The sequence below is a fragment of the Rhinoraja longicauda genome, chromosome 33 (assembly GCF_053455715.1).
Source record: "Rhinoraja longicauda isolate Sanriku21f chromosome 33, sRhiLon1.1, whole genome shotgun sequence".
In the NCBI taxonomy this organism is placed as follows: Eukaryota; Metazoa; Chordata; class Chondrichthyes; order Rajiformes; family Arhynchobatidae; genus Rhinoraja; species Rhinoraja longicauda.
This window is the reverse complement of record NC_135985.1, coordinates 16,471,562-16,492,556: the sequence shown is the minus strand read 5'-3', so window position 1 is coordinate 16,492,556 and position 20,995 is coordinate 16,471,562. Positions and strand designations below refer to the sequence as shown.

Below are 20,995 nucleotides of genomic sequence, written 5' to 3'. Positions count from 1 at the left end.
CGACCAAATCATTAATATACGTGAATGGTAGCATCCCCAGCACCAACCCCTGCAGAACTGTGCTAGCTGCGGCAGCCAACCAGAACAGGCCCCCTTTATTGCCACTCTGTCCTCTGCCATCTAGCCAACACGGGTATCCATACTAGTATCTGCCCTTTGTTACCATGGGTTCTCATCTTCCTTAGCAGCCTCATATGTGGCACCATATCAATTTGCTGCTTGATTTTAATCTTAATCCCCAGTATTTTATCCCAAGTCTCTTTGGTGCTTTTTCCTACGGCAGAGGAAGTGGGCAACCATTAATTCATCCTGAGGAAAAGCCATCTGACACGATAGAAAGTCTGTGACCAATTCAACCACCATGTGCCAGATTAACACTGAAGTATATAACCTCTCTGCAAATATCAGGTCAGGTCTCTGGAACAATGGACACAATCACACAATGCATTTTCCAACAACAAAATGTAATGGAATCAGACACGACTTATTCTGTCACAACAAACCAAGGTGAGAATTAAAAGCAAACCTTTACATTTGCGTAGATAGACTGATTGTGGCACAAAATGGCAAAAGAATACTAAGCACAGAGCAAGACCATAATATAAACATGATCCGGCATTCTGTAGGTGGGAACGGCAATGAGTGGTGAAACTGGATCTCAGGCAGAGCAGTCTTACCTGTTGTTGCTCAAAGCAAATCAGAATCACAGGAGAGTCTACACCAAAGGAACATGTCAAGTACATTCCTTCCAACACAGGAATGTCAGGTGTCACATTTCAAGAGGAGGAATGAGGAGAGGCAATATAAACTGTAGGGCACAATTCTAAGAGGTACAAAAACACACATATTGTGATGTATTTGTGTGAATTGTTGAAAGTGGCAGGTCAGGTTGAGAAAGAAGTTAAAATAACAAGATTCCAGGCTTTATAAATAGAGGCATATAGGCAAAGAAGCCCCGACAAACATTGTAGAACAGCAGCTCGTAATCTACAGTCCTGGTCTAGAGTCCAGTTTTGGGCGCTGTACTTTAGGGAAGACCTGAGGGAGAAGGTGCAGAAGAGATTTATTAGAATGATTCCAGAGATTAGGAGTTTTTATTATTTGGATAGGCTAGAGAGATTTTTGGAATAAGGGATTTTGAAAATTGATCCAATAAAGGTATTGAAAATCATGAACAGTCTGGAGCAAGTAGATGGAAACACTTCCCGTTAGTGGAGTGGTCAAGAAACATGAACATGCCATGAAAATGATTGCAAAACACATCAGTCTGAGGAAGGGTCTCGACCCAAAACGTCACCCATTCCTTCTCTCCCAAGATGCTGCCTGGTCCGCAGTTACTCCAGCATTTTGTGTTTACCTTCGGCAAAACCACCAAAATTGACACAAGGAAAATTTGCCTTAGGTGGTAAGCGGTTGGGGTCTGGAATGCTTTTCTTGGGGGAATAGAGAAGGCAGACTGAATTTGGCTGTTCAGAAAAGCACTAGAAAAAGAGCTTGGAGAAATAAAATTGCATTGAAAGCATGGGGCTGTCGGACCAGTTGGACCTGACACACTGCAAGTCCTCTTTGTGCTGACTTTCACATCATTACACGCTATGAACAGCTTATAGTAGACAAGACTGTCCTACCTTATTTCCATCTCCTCACAGCACAGTTTTGCCAGCAAACTTGGTAATTGTACAGTGTCCTCAAGTTCACATAATTAATGTGATATGATATATGTAGCTGCCAATGGAAGTAGTTGAGGCAGGTACAATAACATTTAAGGCGACTGCTGGCGACTAGGCTATCGCCGACAGTTCGTCGGGATGTCGCGGTCATGATCTTGAGCAGTCTACCAAAAATCATAGTGGATCTCAGCGCGTTGCTGAGAAATCATCCGGTTTGAAATTTCTCAGCAACCGCTGGCTTGTCGGCAGGTATCGTTGATTATTGTGGGCGCTGTCGCCTGCTGTCCCCAGGTTTGTTAGGCTTTCTTAGATGCAGTTAGAAGCACATAATATTAAAATTAGTAAAGTCATTTCCAAATACCATAAAATGCTTGCGTTTAACCAATTTATTTACCGTCAGGACATTTGACAGGTAGATTGGAGGCGAGTTTGATCAGGTAAGCGTGGGAATTTTCACGATGTTTATGGGCATCAGCGATTACATTTAAAGTGGGCTCCCAACCCAGATATGCAACCCAAAAACCAGATATGCATCTCCCGTACAATTTCAAAGAATGCCACACACTTTTCACAAAAATCCACTTAATCACTTTTTAAATTATTATTTTTAATACTGCTATTAGTAAATTGGAAGTAAATCCAGTTTATGCCTTGTTAGTGAAGCTTAGTTTTTAAGGAACCCATACAAGATGTTATAGTTCAAAACTCTCAAGTACTTACCGACTTGTCAGTGATTTCAGCGAAAATTAGGACGCCGGAGAAGCATTGACAGCGTGGGAATTTCGCGATGTTTCCGAAGACGCTGTAATCTCCACCTGACTCGGCATTGTCGTCGGAAAAATAAAATTTCGGCGATCTGCTACGACTTTGGCAGTCGCCAAATAAAATGCCTAAGTGGGACAGGCCCTTTGGGCAGATACATGCATGAGAGATGGGCCAAACACGCCAAATGGGACTGGCATAGATGGGGGATCTGGGTTGACACATTGGGCTACAGGGTCCATTTCCTTGCTGTATGACTCAGACTCTAAATAGGCCTCACTCAAATGAGCCAAACAATGGATAGTTGGACACAGCTTCAGTCTACAACATCATTACAACGATAGTGTCTATTAAACCATCACCCCTTCAACACTAAATCAATGCGCTCATCTGGACAATATAACCAGATCCTGCTGTGGGACGAGTTACAGCAGCTGGGTGAAGTTAAATATCTATTTTTCCGCATGCTCTTTTTTTTGCATAAACGGTACACAACTCTGACATACTTAAATATCCTTTCACTGCTCTAATGACTTTAAAAAATGAAACGACAAATCTAGAAACATAGAAAATAGGTGCAGGAGGCGGCCATTTGGCCCTTCGAGCCAGCACCGCCATTCACTGTGATCATGGCTGATCATCTACAATCAGTAACCTGTGCCTGCCTTCTCCCCATATCCCTTGATTCCACTAGCCCCTAGAGCTCGAACTAACTCTTTTAAATTCATCCAGTGAACTGCCTTCCGTGGCAGAGAATTCCACAAATTCACAACTCTCTGGGTAAAAAAGTTTCTTCTCACCTCAGTTTTAAATGGCCTCCCCTTTATTCATAGACAGTGTCCCCTGGTTCTGGACTCCCCCAACATTGGGAACATTTTTCCTGCATCTAGTTTGTCGAGTCCTTTTATAATTTTATGTTTCCATAAGATCCCCTCTCATCCTTCTAAACTCCAGTGAATACAAGCCGTCTTTCCTCATATGACAGTCCCTCCATCCCAGGGATTAACCTCGTGAACCTACGCTGCACTGCCTCAATAGCAAGGATGTCCTTCCTCAAATTAGGAGACCAAAACTGCACACAATACTCCATATGTGGTCTCACTAGGGCCCTGTACAACCGCAGAAGGGCTTCTTTGCTCTTGTACTCAAATCCTCTCGTTATGAAGGTCAACATGCCATTAGCTTTCTTCACTGCCTGCTGTAACTGCACTCTTACCTTTTTTACTGCTGTACCTGCACGCTTATCTGTTTTTAATGACATTGGCTCAGAAATAAATAATCAAAATGCCAAGGTCTACTCATTATTGCATTGGGGTGTTTGTGGAAGCTGACAGTATGCAAGATGACCCCAAAATAGATTCCACTTCAATTAGTATGGGATTTCCTAACATTGCAAGAGGTAATGTTAATGGCTTATGCTTTCAATTGCATTTTGCTCAGACATTTACACATATCTAAATAAAATGGACAAAAGCAATCTGGGAACAAAGCAACAAGAGACAATTTTCTGAAGTAGGGTCTTGACCCGAAACATCACCCATCCCTTCTCTCCAGAGATACTGCCTGTCCCGCTGAGTAACTCCAGCATTTTGTATCAATCTTCGGTTTAAACCAGCACCTGTAGTTCCCTCCTAAATAATTTTATCTTATATTCTAGGAGAACAATATGGCATCATTTGCTTGGTGTGTCCTCCCTCTGGTCCATAGGCCTACATTGATATTAAATAGCAGAAACAAGGGAGTTCTTGTTTCGGAACTTAATCTGCAATTACAGATTAAGCATCCAGTACTCTAGTCTGTGTTTTAAACTGTTTCCAAGGATAGGATTACAGCTCATAACTCAACCATAAAATGCAGAGCTTAAGTGATTCTATTTTAATATCTAAATGCAACATTAACTAACCTGTTGAGATCTATCAGTGCAACAAGAGGTGTACTTTTGAGTCTTAACAAAATCTGACAAGTAAATCTTGTCTGCCACAGTCAATCACAATAAAGATCCGTACAGATTCATTCTTTCACACAATTATACAAAACATCTCCAAAATAAAATCCTCGGAGGGTTCAACAGGATAAATTCTATGGACGAGTTGGGCTGAAGCGCCGATCTCTCTGCTGTAGGACAACAAATAAAAGGTTCACAGGGGAAAAGGTCCTGAGCCAAAACCTCGCCTATTCCTTTTCTTCAGAGATGCTGACTGATCCGTTGAGTTACTCTAGCTTTTTGTGTAGACCAGCATCTGCAGCTCCTTCCTGCACATGAAGCCCCACAGGGCTGTGAACCTACGGAACCTTCTACCACAGCAGCTATAGACCCTCAGATATTCCATATGGTGAAGTTTCAGCAACAACAAATGTTTACGCACCATGAGAACCGAGAGGAGAGTCCAGAGAGTCTGTGGAGGCAAGTCAGACGATCAGTGATGATCTTATTGGAATTGATCCAGGGCATACTCCCACCTCTTTTCTCCCCAGGAACATTTACACTCCTTTCATCACCCAACAGGCTACAAAGAGCACTCATGAAACCAAACATCATTCAACATTTTACTGGAATATACAAACACAAGGATGCAGTTTTTATTTATGTACACAAACAACAGGCAAGTCTCATCAAGTTCTGATGCGTTTTGAAAGTGAGCATCAGATTGGACCTTCCATTCTCAGGTACAAGTTCTTAGAATTGCCCAGTCTTCAATGAACAGAAACAGACTTTGAAAAGTCCACAGGTTTACTTGTAACAAGTTGTATAAAAATGAACATGAATTTGAATATTGTACATTATCAAATACAAATGCAGATAAGAATCTAAAAAAACAGAAGATTTTACATAACTGCATCTTTGGAAACTCGACTCCCAAAAAGATCCATTTATTGATGGTACGCAGGAGAGTGACAGCTCTGTTTCCTGTACAAAGCCAATGTACCAGGGATGGCAATATATTTCTCTGGTAGAATCTCGCACTTTGTCCTTCCTGGTGATATCACTCTGTCATTGGTGCCACAAAGGCTTTTCTATATACAATTTGTGCAGGAATGGAGATTTCTTGAGTTGTATATGGTTAGGCTGCTCTGTCCCACTCACGCACTGCTGTGCACAGGCTTTTGACAATGCTTTTGTGATTCCCTGTAGTCCTGTGCAGATTGGCGAGGAAGTCCATCAGCTGTTAGCTGCATCACTATCGTAAGACTTTCAGCAAAGTAAACTCTGATTAACCAGCAAAAGTTTCAACACAAGTTAGTTCTGTACAAAATTTGAGGAAACAATACATCACCCTTCCCCAATGAGCTTGTGGGTTGTACAGACTACCCGAGTGTAGTCTTGACCTCCACAACAAGGAAGAAGTCCCAGTCTGGGCTGAATGGTTTCTAACCCAAGTAGCCAGAGCAGACTGTCAGACAGGGTTCTGAATCGAATGCTGTTTAATGACATCAGAGCTTGTTGTGTTCACACATATGGTTCACACATGAAAAACGGCTATCGCAGAACGATGCCAGAACATTGCTTAAAACGTGGAGTGTTGCTGCACCCCAGTCAGATCAGCACCCTCAGGCAAGGAGGAAGAAAAATGTTTCTTCTTTCCTGCCAAGAGAATTTAATTAGCTTTTTCAAAGCTCACTTTTACAGGAATTTTCTTCCTTCTCAGGGTTGAAAGTGTTGGAATAGAAATTGCTTCCATTTTCCATCTGTATTAAGCACTCGACTGTGCATTTTTACAAACAAAAAAATTCCTACTGTCAAACGCATTTTCCACAAATGGATAAAAATCCCCATGCAGCATATGATACAGTTAAAATCCACCTCCTTGTATCATCAAGAGCTGAAAAATTACAAACTTGTTCTTAGTTATCATGGAACCCAAGTTCAAACTAATTTATCAGCCCAAAAACCAGGGCTATGATATAACCAATAAACATAAACTGGATGTTTACAACTGAACCATGATTAAGAACTCTTTAATGCTTGTATCCAAGGATAAAACCAAACCATTCAGGAATTAAAGTATCTGGTTTACTCCACACTGGCTCCACTACCCACACTCCATTTGCCAAAAAGACTACCAGAGGATGAAAAACCATCAATGGTAAAAGTCTACTAAAATGGTTTACAAATTACATTTGGAACCTCATTGCTGCAGGTACCAATGGCAACAACTGCTGTACTTCAAATTGGTTAAAAAAAATAACCTGTACAAAAAAAAGTTAAATACAAAAAGAAATCATTGCCAAAAAGTGAAATTACAGTTAGCACAGTCACACGGCCTTTCGATGATATTCTGGTGGTGCCACTTCATAATCACTTGGGCTGAAGAGACTTGAAGCGTTCTTCACCAAGTACCTGAAAATGACGTGGGATTGAAGAAAATAGAGTTACGAATAACAATTCAGAGTTACCCAGATGGTTAGTCACACCCCAATTTGCCTTCCCTATATTCTCCATATTTCTTTGGAAGCCCAACCTCTCAAAGAGGAAACAACAAACTGTCAGAGTTTAGTTCAACTTCAGCCGCTGAAAGAGTCGGGCTTTTTTTCAAACAACCCCTGCAGGAACACTTGGAATGATATAGCTCAGAAATTCTAATGGAGACCCCCAAGATACAAGGATCTGACTCAAATGATCATCCAACTTCCCTGCAATGCCTAGCCCCTGCAAACCAATCCAATCATAAAGGATGCAATTCCTAGTCCCGAGTGAAGCCAGTAACTAAACCAATTGTAAATGTATCTTTGGATCTTAAATTCACTAAAAGTGAAATCATCTTTCCACTTGCTCATTATTATGAACACATAAAATGCTCAAATATACTCGTATCCTGAATCTAGTTTGCTCGAGGCAGCTTTAAATACGCTAATCTTGCGTCATATATATTGGCAATTTAAGGTCTACATGGACTCTATTCAGCCCACATTTACACTGCACCTCCAATTTCTGTGCAAGTCGGGTGCTCCCCAAATCCTCCACCTCTCAACTATTCCAGCCCTCCCCACAAAAGGCTGTGGAGCCAGAGATAATGGATGGCAGGCAAATTTGTGAAAGATCCCCTATTTTTGTACATTCAAGGCAGCAAACAGGAGTGCAAAAATAGGACGTGAAATGGAGCTGGCATGTAAAGGTAAATCCTAACAGATTCTGCAGGCATATCAAGTGTAAAAAAGTGGCTAGGAGCAGAGGAGCTCCCCTTAAAGATCAGCATGGTCGTCTTTGTGTAGCCAAGAAAGGGAAGCAGAGGTGTTGTGATGCTTTCAATCAATACAAAAGACCAAAGAGATATTGTGGTTTTGAAAGCAATTTTAGGTGGATAAATCCCCAGGACCAGACCAAGTACATCCTTGGACATTGTGGAAAGCTGGTGAGGAAACTGCAGGGGCCCTTTCAGGGATATTGGCGTCATCTTTAGGCACAGGAGAAGTCCCATAAGACTGGAGAGTGGCTAATATACTGTTATTTAAGGGAAGCAAGGACAAGCCAGGGAACTATAGTACGGTGAGCCTGATGTCAGTGCTGGGAAGGGTGTTGGAGGGGATACCTACTGATAGGATGTAGCAGGATTTGGATAGGAATGGACTGATTAGGAACAATCAGCGCAGCTTTACACGTGGGACATCATATCTCACAAATCTGATGAGGTTTTTGAAGAGGTCATTCAGAAAATCACTGAGATGGGTAGAGGGTGTCATCTACATGAACCTCAGTAAGGCCTTTGACAAGGTCCCGCATGGTGGGCTAGTGTGGAAGGTGGAAATTAATCCAAGGCGAGCTAGCCAAATGGATTTAAAATTGGCTCTGAGGAAGGAGTCATAACATAGCTGTGGAGGGCTGTTTTTCTGTTTGGAGACTTGTGACCAGTTGTGTGCCACAGGAGTTTAGTGCTGCGTCCGCTGTTGTTTATTATCTACATTAATAAAATATTGTGGGAAGGTTGGCCAAGGTATGGCAACTTGAATTTAACTCAGGCAAGTGAGGCGTTGCACTTTGGTAGGACTTACATAGTAAATAGCAGTGCTCTGGAGAGTGTTGCAGGTCAGAGCTCTGGGAATACAGGTGCACCATAATTGGCCCGTCAGGTGGAAAGTATGGTGAAGGCGGCCTATGGCACACTTACCTTCATTGGGAAAGGTATGAAGTATAAACGTTGGCACATTACGAGACAGCTGTACAAGTCATAGGCGAGACTATACATGATGCATAGTGCGCAGTTCCGGTCGCCCGCTACAAGATATCATTAAGGTTGAAGGGATCAGATGAGATGCCCCAGAATATTACCTGGGCTTGCAGACATAGGTTATTTAGGCTGGCACTTTTTTTCCCGAAGGTAGGGGGCCCAGGGGTGACTTTATTGAGGTGTACAGTATCAGGAGGGGCATGAATAAAGTGTTAGCACCCAGCATTTTCTGTAGGGTAGAGGATTCTAAAAATAGAGTTCAGAGGTTTAAGGCAAGAGGGTAGAGATTTAAGAGGGACTTCAGGCACAATTGTTTTCATTCAGAGGATGGCCTGTAGCTAGAATGAGCTGCAGAGGAAATTATAGAAGTTGATACAATTATGACTTAAAATACATTTGTTTCCCCTTAATCCCAACAACCTACCACTTCATCACAGACACTGTATGTGTATTCTTTACTGCCACAGTCCAAACCTTAATCCCTTGCTAAATTCTGTACTTGTTCAAAATTTTGATATCTTCCACTTCTGATAAAAACTTCAAGGTAAAAACAGTTCATTCTCCAGATGACCCGAGTATTTTCCCAGCATTACCTCCCTCAAGATTTTCACTGGTATGCAGTCCAGACTTTAAATGTTTGTCATGATGACATTCCACACAACTTCCTATATATGTTACCCAGGCTAGGCTGTAAGAGCATTCACCCCATTATCCACTACATTTTTAAAGGCGTAGGAAAGAACTGCGGATGCCGGTTTACACTGAAGATAGACACAAAATGCTGGAGTGATTCAGTGGAACAGGCAGCATCTCTGGATAGTAGGAATAGGTGACATTTTAAGTCGAGACCCTTCTTCAGACTCTCTGAAGAAGAGTCTCGACCCGAAACGTCACCCATTCCTTCTATCCAGAAATGCTGCCTGTTCCGCTGAGTTACTCCAGCATTTTGTGTATATTTTTAAAGGCTTTGGGTATTTTGAAATTTTACTTACTTTAAGAAATCGTGCAAGTAATTTAGCAGCAAGGCCAAACTCTTCTCATCCAAAGGTGTGTACGCTAGCATTGCTCCTATTCGCACTGTTGAGAGACAGAAGCTGGACTTTAGAAGAAAGTATTGTTATAGTATTCATTCACAGAACAGAAGTGGGCTGATCAAAGCAGTCAGCCCATGGGCTGATCAAAGCAGTTAGCCCATGCTTCACAAAAGCCACCTTCAATAACACCTCAGTGTCTCCAATTCTTTCAAATATTTAACTAAATGCTTGTTATTCACTCCATCTGGCAGCAAGCTCCACATTCTCAGCACTCTCTGCGTTAGCAATCTCCTCAATTCCGACTGGATTTTTAGTACCCACATATTTACAGTCCCTTGATTTAGTTTTGCCTTCAGACTGAAATATCCCTGCAACCACTTGATCAAATCCTTTTGTAAATAAAAGGGGTCAAGTCATCCTTCAGTTTTCTGCAAGCTCTGTTCTGTGCATCATTCTCTGATGAAGCCGCCATTATTAGTGCTATTATCTTCGCACATCAAAGCTTTGGCAACAGCATAATGGACATATTTTACTGTGGAAAATACAACGATACTCACTCGGTCACATATATATTTGACCAAGTGATCGCAAAGTTCTCTAAAATGGTTCAGCAAGAAGCAACTAGGACGAAGTTGATTGTTTCTATTTTTACATCAGGTTTCTTGCACCTGATGTTTTTGATTTTCTTTCACTGCTCATTTCTGAAGGGCAACTTTCTCCACAGAGGGTGGTATGTATGTGGAACGAGCTGCCTACTTTCAAATGAGAAATATCAAACTGGGTTACAGAGGATTGCAACTATCCCCAACATCTCCAGCTTCTGCAGAATGAAGGAACAAAACTCTGAAGACTCGGCACAGAAAAAAATGATTCAGGAAGTTAATCAAACTTGCCAAACAATCGAAGGAGATGTGGTGCTCCATAAATCTGTGCCATAGATGCATCAGGGTGATCTGCCAGGATCTCCGCATATTGTGGACGTTCAAATTTGTACAGCAGCTGAGTCCCCAACATCACATTGAAGTATTCCTTTATTCCTGCAACTACTTCATTAACAGCATATTCCCTGAAAATGAAAAATCACAACTGACCAACCAGGAGAATGCCACAATCAGTTTCTATCATTGGAAATAATCAAGGTCCCAGAGCAACCCAAGATGAAATTTCATCGTCTTATTGGGTAGATTGAGAGAGAATATTTTCCTGAATTTATTATCAGAGGGTTCATGAACCTTGGAATTCACCACCCCAAGGAACAGCAAAGGTGGAGTAACTGAATAGATCCAAGATGGATGCACACAAAATGGAGTAACTCCGCGGGTCGGGCAGCACCTCTGAAGGAGATGGACAGGTGACGTTTTGGACAGGACCATTCTTCAGACTGATTGCAATGTGTGGGGGGCAGCAAAAACTGAAAGTGAGTTTTTAAAAAACAGGACAAATCGGGGCCAACAACAGATGACCTCAGGCAAGGAGGTTCTCCGATAAGCTAATTGTAGGCTAGAGTGGTGCAAGCCCAAGATGGATACATCATTGCGAACTTTAGAACTAGTTAATCTACTTTTAGTGGGGGGGGGGAGAGGAAAGAGAGGTGTTTGTAGAAGTTATCTAAAATGTGTCTGGTTTTTTTTTGTATCCAGTCCCGTCCCCCCCACTACAATCAGTCTGAAGGGTACCAGCTCAAAATATCACCTCCATTTTCTCCAGAGATGCAGCCGAATCTGCTGAGTTACTCCAGCATTTTGTGTCTATCTTTAATATAAACCAGCATCTGCAATTCCATTATATTACATTCAAGATGGAGATTGACAAACATTCAAATTAAACTAGAGCAAAGGGACATATGAAAGTCATGCTGAAGCCAAGATTGAATTATCCAAAATATTATTAAAAATTGGAGCACATGGGAGGGGTCAATTGGCCAGTTTTCTAATTTTCCGATATTAAAAATAATCCAATCCATTAAGGTCCACATTGGTTGCCAACAATTCCCAAAGAACTGATCAGAATGTTGCAGCTGTTCCTTTATTCCAAGGAATTCAGTAGAGGAGGGACAAAGCATTGATAAAGCGAAGGAAATCCAAATAGGAGAATGGTCAAGCATGAAGCAAAGATAAAAGATAAAAGCGGCTGAATCAGAACAATATGGGAAAATAAAGAATGGCTGAGAAATTAAGAGCATTTTTAAAATTGGTCTTCATGAAGTATACAGAAATGTTCTGTGCCGACTCTCAAACAAACGCTATCTTATGGTAACGACAGAATTCTGAAGTGTTTGACAAGGTAATTGCAGTTCTGGTGTGTAGAACCAGAGATCAAGAAAACAAGTGCTCTGGAGGAAGGTTGTGACTGAGTAATTCAAAAGACAGAGTGTGAGATATTAATGGAATTGACAGAGATAGATTAATGGAAGAATCAAAGGATATGGTTAGTATAGTAAACAAACTCCAAGGTAAAAGAACAGCCATGTTTGCATTTAAGACTTGATGCTGCTTCCAGTATCTGATACCAATAGAATGTGATCCACTGATATCTTGACAGTAATAATATCTACACACTTATTTTAGTTCTGATGAAAGAACATTGAAATGAAATGTTATTACTCACTCAGATGCTCTCTGGGCTGCTAAAAGTTAAGAGCATTTTTGGTTCTTTTAAAAACAAAGAGATAACCATCCATTTTCTGTTTGTTTTCAAGCAAAACCATTCATCCAAGGTGGAGACGTGGAACAGATTCATGGTCACCGATTGTCAACCCTAATGGGTCAGCCACTTTAGAGCATCTCAAGCTGCCAAAAGACATTTTCGATCTTCAAGAATGCTATCCTTACCATGGCAGGTAAAATCAGGAGCTAAGGTCAAGCCTCTCAAGAGATTTTTTTAGATTGTTTTTAGATTTAGAGATACAGCGCGGAAACAGGCCCTTCGGCCCACCGAGTCCGCGCCGCCCAGCGATCCCCGCACATTAACACTATCCTACACACACTAGGGACAATTTTTACATTTGTCCAGCCAATTAACCTACATACCTGTACGTCTTTGGAGTGTGGGAGGAAACCGAAGATCTCGGAGAAAACCCACGCAGGTCACGGGGAGAACGTACAAACTCCGTACAGACGGCGCCCGTAATCAGGATCGAACCCGAGTCTCCGGCGCTGCATTCGCTGTAAGGCAGCAACTCTACCGCTGCGCCACCGTGCCGTCCAATGAAATCCCAATGAAAATTCCAGTATTAGCTTCTCCATATTTTAAAGTTTTAAAAGACAGCAAACATAAACACACTCACTTGTTATTGTCAGTGTTCCCACGTGACTTTTTGTAGTTAGCATACTCTTCCAGAACAGTGTCAACATTCTTTTTGGCAGGCAAGTGAAACAGCTTTAAAGACATATAATTGCTGGTTAGGATGGACAGCCATATTACAAATACATGAATGTTGATCAATATAAACCTGCAACATTCATTCTCAATTACTAAAAGTAACAATCTACTCTACAAATTAATTGCAAATACATTTTAAATTCTAACCATAAACAAATTTGTAGTTCACCGATCGCATCTATTATTTATCCAACCAGAGCAATATTTATTTTCCGCGATGCAGAGTGCAATAACAATGGTCAAAACTCAATGCAGTTTTACAACATGTGTAAAAAAAGTGGATAATGTTTACGAACAATGCCTCAAACGTGTTACCTAATAGGCGGAACACAAAGAAAAATGTCAAGGAATTGCAAACAACATGTTGCACTTTTATATCATCTTGCAAGTGAAATGTGTCTGAAATTAGAATCGGAGAATAGGGCTCATACAGTCCACCTCATCTCTGTGGACCCTGCTACCAATCTATGCCAATTCCAAATGCCTGCGTTAAGCCATTCCTGTCCAAATGCCTTTTAAGCGTTATAATAGTACAGCGAGTCTCTGGGTTACACAAGGGATCCATCCCAACAACTGTCTGTGAACTACTTTTTCTGCAAGTCAGAAACAACCAATTTCAATGAATGCTGATTAACATTAAAATGTATTTATTGTCTTTCTGTGTCATTACAATGGTGCAGAATCAGAAGATCCCTTATTTGAATAACTAGTTTTGATGGCTTTAAAGTGTCAATTTACATTACATGGTTTGATAATGTTACAAATGTCAATTGAAGAGATTTGTCATGTCAAATCTTTTAAATAACTTCATATATATATATACATTTTTACTTGAAGACTGGCCATCATTCAAATTTACTAGCTGCTACTCTTATATTCTATAATTCCTGAAGGAATTTGCATTTATGTAACCAACTTTTATTCTTGACAAATTGATGGGGAGATTTTGCATGAACAAGGGTAAGTAAATCAAGTCTGAAGAAGGGTCTCGACCCGAAACGTCACTCATTCCTTCTCTCCCGAGATGCTGCCTGACCTGCTGAGTTACTCCAGCATTTTGTGAATAAGTAAATCAAGTCTCCTGAAAGCTGCCTCCTTTACTTCCTCTGGCAGTTTGAGCAAAATATTCATTACCCTGTGTGTGAAAAACAACCCCTTCAGATCTCCTTTAAATTTATACTCTCTCAACTTCAACCTGTGCTCTTTCCCTGCCCTGGGATAAAGATTTTAACTATCGATCCGACCTATGTCCATCAATTTTATAAACCTCCACGAGGTCACTCTTCAACCTTGTATGTTCTAGTGAGAATGAGCACAATCTATCCAATCTCTCCCATTGCTACAGCCTGCCATTCAAAGTAACATCCTGGTGAATCGTATCTGCACTCTCTCTGTTGCTACCACATGCTTCCTCTACTGTGTTCAAAACTGTGCACAATAGTCCAGGTATGGGCTAACCGATGTCTTGTACATGTCAACTCTTGTAGGTCAATGCCTTGGCCTATGAAGGCAAGCAGACCAAATGCCTATCTATGCGCATCCCCACTTTGAGGGAGGTCTGGACTTGCATGCCAAGGTGAACATCAACGTTCCATGCTCCTTGCCATTTACTCTTTGCCCTAATAGCATCTGTCCGTCCGAAGTGCTTTACCATACTTGACTGAATGAAATTATTAATTTCCTGTGCTCAGAAAGAAACAGGCTACAACAATTTACGACAAAATATTTGCAATTGAGTATAAAAATGAAAATGTTATGCTCTAAAGTTACCGAACTACGATCGGAACTATTGGAGCATATTCACGTGGTGAGTTCCAACACGATGTACACATTATTGAAAACCCATCTCCTTCACTATCTTTCCAAAGAGAAAAAAATGTCATCCATATACAGTTGAGGGTTAAGAGCCTCTGTCCTGTAAAACAGCTAAGCATCATGCAGCTCAAGAGACCATTAGGGAGGGACCATGCACGTTGACTTCGACAGCGATATCAATGCCCAACAGTCGATCATTCATACACACTCACACACTACCTACTTCCCACACATCCAACCTCAACAACATATTGAACTTACTCTCCCTCACTGGAAAGCCCATTAGAGGTATAAAAGCTTTGATCATAGCTTGTGCAAAGTCAACTTCATTCTTGACCCCTGACAAAAGAAACACTAGGTACTAAGCTCAAGCCTCCATTGGTATTAGACTGACACAGTCTAATATTACGGTTGGTTTCAAAATGCAAGTCGTGTCCATCCCGTCCCCTCCCCCAATGAGCGGAACGTTATGAGACAAGGAACTGCAGATGTTGGAACCTTGAGTAAAAAATACAAAGTGTTGGAGGAACTCAGCAGGTCAGGCAGCAAGAGAAGGGAATGGATAGGCAATGTTTCAGGTTCAGGTTCTTCCAGAGAAGGTGCCTAACCCAAAATATCACCTATTCATTGCCTCCACAGATCCTGCCTGACCTGATGAATTATTCCAAGTTTGTTTTACTCAGTGAAACCTATTAACTAATCATTTCCAAATTATTTTTTTATCCATAGTTGCAAACCAAAGACTATTTTACTGTATGTTATGAAGTAATCATTTGAGCACATTTAAATAACAAAGAACATTTCCTATTAAGTTACTGCCTATTTTGTAAAATTACTTTCTGGATTCAATTGGGTCTGGGAGTGGAATTTAATACATTTTATCAGATGTAATATCCCCAGGGAAATGTTTTGTTTTAAGAACAGCGGTCATCACTTGCAAGAAGCTTAATCAACACAATTTGCTTAAAGTGTGATCGCAGAGGCAAAAGCAGATTATTGGAAACCAAAGTTATTTGGAATTTCACCTTTCTGTAAACAATGCGAAAGGAAAAATGTGGGCAGCTCCTGGAAAATAAAAGGTAGTATTGGCACATATAGCTCACAATTTTACAATGAGGCAAGGTGTTGGAGACTTCTTTTACTCTGCCCAAAACGTACTACCTGCAACACATTTGTACAGTCGTCAAACGTGTGGCTATTGGAAACTTGCCAGTTTGGTGGTTTTACTGCTCAAACATTCAATGGCAGTTTTGCTTAGAATTAGGATTGAAGCCCTGCAATCTTTCCATTCCATTTCATTAGTCTAAGAACAGTCTGAACCCAAGATGCAAGATGAAAGACAATACATGCTAAACAATGACAATACCCTATTTTTAAACTTGAGGCCCACGTAATTAAGGAAGCCCATTTCAACAGAGTAAACGCAAGGAATCCTGAGCCAGGGCCCACAAGTTTATCCTGCCTGGAAATGTGAGGCAAACCAATAGTAAAGTAATAAAAAAACTCAAATCACAAAATATTACATGAGGTAGCAGCTCCACCTACCTTTCCATTAAATGCATTTGTACAATTTATTTCAAACACTCCCTGTAGCTGCAAGCCTTACTCTGTCGTTCAGGTTTAAAGCAAATGGGTGCAGTACTAACCTGTTTCTGACGAGTGATCAGGTCCCAATCATCCACGAGCCATGGTTTCAACTCCTCTGGTATTTTTACCTTTACTTCAACCCTGTTCATAAATGTCTCCTCCTGCAGAAGTCAAGGAATTACCAAATTAAGGATCCCCTCAGATATGTATTTGACATCCATTTTGCAGTGCAGTTTCAAAATTTCCATTCGCATACATTGCATGTTAAATTGGATCACTATCATAATTATTTTTGTTCATTACTACAATTAGAAAACAAAATGACCCCACTTATGCCCTCTCAAATCTGTGACCAGAAAAGGATCCATAATTATAAGCACCAGGTATGAGTTTGAAGGGGTGCTACGACTATACTCCAGCAATGTATACAGAGATCTGGTTAGAATCTATCCTGCATTATTTTATTCAGTTATAGGAAGGATATTTTCACTTTATGATGAAGTGCAGGAACCATTAGCAAAATCATACTGGAATTGATGAAATGCTGGAGGCCTGGCTGCTCAGATACATTTCATATTCCTGCTGAAACTTGGTGTCATGTTCAGGGGTGATCTGGAAGCATTTTTTCACACGGTGGAGACAGAATACTAAAGTTCTCTTTCCACAGGGGAGACATTGAAAATTGTTGTTGTTCGTCCTTCGGGTTCGAAGATGACCATGACTTCACTTTCAGTTGGAGGATTGGTGACTGTGGGTCCGGAAGTGACTGGTGAGGCCAATCCGGCACGCCCACACGTAGGACGCAAGTGGATGGGTGCTGCAGTGGAAGTAGCCCGGGCCTTGCGCGCGGTGCGTTTCCTCTGGGCCTCTGCAGTGCGTCTGTTCTCTGCTGCACGGGCTCCTGTGGTGAGCTTGCTACGCCAGGTTGGACGGTCCAGAGCAAGAGACTCCCAAGTGCTGAGGTTAATGTCCAAGTCTTTGAGGAACACTTTCAGGCAGTCCTTGAACCGTTTCTTCTGTCCTCCTACTGAGCGCTTGCCCTGACACAGTTCTCCATACAGAAGCTGTTTTGGCAGTCGACTCTCGGGCGTTCTGACGACATGGCCTGCCCATCTGGCTTGGGCTTTCTTTAGGAGGGTGTGGACGCTGGGGATTCCGGCCCGTTCCAAGACCTCTGTGTTGGGAATTTTGTCCTGCCACCTGATGTGAAGGAGTCTGCGTAGGCAGCTCAAGTAAAAGTGGTTGAGCTGTTTGGCATGTCTGCTGTAGACAGTCCAGGTCTCACTGGCATAGAGAAGAGTGGTGAGTACCACTGCACGGTAGACCTTCAGCTTGGTGGTAAGGCTGAGTCCTCTCTGCTCCCAAACATTCTCACGGAGTCGCCCAAAGGCAGCGCTGGCCTTGGCAATCCTGTTGTTGACCTCAGCGTCAATGTTCACCACTCGCGAGTGTACCACCCAGATAGGTAAAGCTGTCGACTGCCTGTAGATTCTGCCCCTTCACCGTGATGTGTGGTTCCTGGTAGGGCTTTCCAGGCGCGAGTTGGTACATAACTTCAGACTTTTTGGTGCTAATGGAGAGACCAAAGTTGTCACAGGCTTGTGAGAAGCAGTCCATTTCATGCTGCATCTTCTGCTCTGTGCTGGCATTGAGGGCGCAGTCATCAGCAAACAAGAAATCTCTGATGATGGTCTCCTTCACCTTTGTAACAGCTTGCAGGCGCCTGAGGTTGAACAGCCTGCTGTCAGTCCTGTACCTGATGTGTATTCCATCCTGGCAGTCATGGAAGGCATCAGTCAGCATGGCAGAGAAGACCATGCTGAAGAGTGTAGGGGCAAGAACACAACCTTGTTTCACACCGTTTGTCACTGGAAAGGCTTCCGACGTCTCCATCATCTAGCGTTTTCACCATCATGCCATCATGGAACTGCCGGACAATCGTGATGAACTTGCTGGGACAGCCAAACTTCTGCATTATCTACCACAAGCCATCTCTGCTGACAGTGTCGAAGGCCTTTGTCAGATTGACGAAGGTCACGAACAGGTCGCTGTGCTGCTCTTGGCATTTTTCCTGGAGTTGGCGTGCAGTAAATATCATGTCGACAGTTCCACGTCCAGCACGGAAACCGCACTGGCTTTCTGGAAGGAGAACCTGCTCAAGGTGTTGAATGAGACGGTTGAGCAGGATGCAAGCCAAGATCTTCCCAGCTATGGACAGGAGGGAGATGCCTCGATGATTGTCGCAAGACTGGTGGTTGCCTTACCTCTTGTAGATGTGGACTATGCTGGCATCTTTCAGCTGTTGTGGGACCTTCCCTTCATTCCACGTGGACTGGAAGAGTTCAGTCAGCTTCTGCATCATGACAGGGCCTCCTGCTTTGTACACTTCAGCAGGAGTTGCATCTGATCCTGGTGCTTCGCCACAGGAAAGTTGCGTGATGGCCTTTGTGACTTCTTCTGTCGGGAGTTGTCAAGGTCCTGGTTGATCTCCATCTGAGGTAGGCGAGTGATGGCCTCATCGTTGATATTAGCAGGGCGATTGAGGACCTGGTTGAAATGTTCAGCCCATCTCTCCAGAATCTGCTTCTTCTCTGTCAGCAACTGGGTCCCGTCTGCACTGAGGAGGGGAGAGGAGCCAGAGGACTGGGGTCCATACACAGCCTTCAATGCGTCGTAGAAACACTTGGTGTCGTGACTGTCTGTGTAGTCCTGGATTTCATCGGCCTTCTTGCTATACCATGCGTCCTGCATCTCACGGAGTTTCTTCTGTACTTTGTCTTGCGCTGGCAAAGGCATCTTTCTTCGCTTGTGACGCGAGTTCCTTCTGGTGTGCTCTGAACAGTTTGTGTTTCTCTGATAGTAGTGCCTGTATCTCTTCATACGTTCTCGTCGAACCAGTCCTGGTTTCTGCGGGATGCTGGCCCGAGGTGTTCGAGGGCGGTGGAGTAGACTGCATCTCTAAAGGCCACCCACTGTTCTTCAGTGCTGTCCTGGTCATCATGGGGTGTGTCCACCAGCTTGCCATCAAGGTCTCTGGAGATTTCTTCTGCAACTTTGCTGCTCTTTAGCTTGGAGACGTTGAGCCTCTTTGCAGTCTTCTGACGGGGTCTTCTCATGGGCAGGATGCGAAGCTTGAGTTTGGACACGATGAGGCGACGATCAGTCCAGCAGTCGGCACCACACATGGCCTTTGTCACTCTCACGTCCTGCCTGTCCCTCTTCCTGGTGATGACATAATCAATCAGATGCCATTGCCTGGAGCGTGGGTGCATCCAAGATGTCTTTTTACGGGTGGGGAGACGGAAGAGTGTGTTGGTGATGACTAGGTCATGCAAGGCACACATCTTCAGGAGTAGCACGCCGTTGCTGTTGCACTTTCCAGTGCCGTGTTTTCCAATGATCCCTTCCCAAGTCTGGTGATCTGTCCCCACTCTGGCGTTGAAGTCCCCGAGGACAAAAAGCTTCTCTGACTGAGGAAATGCTGCAATGAGGGCGTCAAGCTCTTCATAGAACTTATCTTTGATATCATCCGGGTTGGTCATTGTTGGGGCATATGCGCTGATCATCGTTGCACCCTTCTTGTTTCCAAGTGGGAGTTGAAGTGTCATCAGGCGATCATTGATGCCCTCTGGAAGCTTGGCAAGTTTTCGGGCAAGGTGGGATGTGATGGCGAATCCAACGCCTGCCTCTCGCCGTTCAGCGCTGCTGCGACCACTCCAAAAGAAGGTGTACCCACCACCAAGTTCTGAGAGCTGACCCTTGTCTACAAGGCGAGTTTCACTGAGTGCTGCTATGTCCACGTTGTAGCGAGCTAGTTCTTTGGCAACCAGTGCAGTTCTTCTTTCTGGTCTATCTGCCTTGATGTTATCCAGCAGGGTTCGCACCTTCCACGTGCCCAGGTTCAGCACCTTCAACTTGTTTTTCTTATTATTTCGACCACTAATTGGGATCCCCGCCAGCCGCGGAATGCTGGCCAAGGTGAAGTGAAGCAGGCTATGTTTAAGGCACCTTTACTAGCCCCTTCCTCCATGGAGATGAGCAGAGCGAATCCTAAAGAGGGCTGCTCAGACACCTGGGGGGCTGCCGAACTCCACTGCTGCTTCGGCCCAGTAGAGAGCGACCCTATGCCCTGGGCCGCCTGTGTGCAGGTTCGTGACTACGGCTTCCAGTGCATCCACACCTGCTGCTTCGCCACTCTCCCATCGCCACAGGACTTGAGGTTGCACGGTATGGGGTTGAAGTCATGACTTGCGCTTGACTTGGATTTAAGTGAGGGGGAGTTGCACAGATCGTCGGCCTCACTCTCTCGTCCTGGCCTATCGGGTTCCAGCAGCAAGACATAGTCGGGACGGCTGGGGACAGGTCAGGATGTAGTGGATGGTCAGAAGTGTCCTACGTATCTCACTCTGTCCTGTTTGCGCTCCACGACGCTTTGCTGGGATTGTCTTTCTGCCCGTTGAACCTTCTGGTGGTTTCCTCCGCGCAATCCGCCGAACCCAGGCTTCACATGCTAGGTAGACAAGCCCTAAAGCCGCTGGAACCAATGACTTGCCGACTGTACATGTGGCATGCACACAAGACA

The 20,995-nt window shown here is 43.2% G+C and overlaps 1 protein-coding gene across 2 annotated transcripts in view; it reads right to left on the bottom strand.

The window, feature by feature from the left end:
• Positions 1-4,988: 4,988 nt before the first annotated feature.
• Positions 4,989-20,995, bottom strand: part of morf4l1 (mortality factor 4 like 1) — a 47,382-nt gene continuing 31,375 nt past the window's right edge. For both annotated transcript variants that reach the window (XM_078427252.1, XM_078427253.1), the window contains 5 exons: positions 16,473-16,574; positions 12,917-13,008; positions 10,524-10,696; positions 9,589-9,673; positions 4,989-6,771 (listed from right to left, as the gene is read on the bottom strand). In XM_078427252.1, the coding sequence (XP_078283378.1) occupies positions 6,687-6,771; positions 9,589-9,673; positions 10,524-10,696; positions 12,917-13,008; positions 16,473-16,574 (537 nt within the window). In that variant the 3' untranslated portion in view covers positions 4,989-6,686. The remainder of the gene's footprint in view (positions 6,772-9,588; positions 9,674-10,523; positions 10,697-12,916; positions 13,009-16,472; positions 16,575-20,995) is intronic.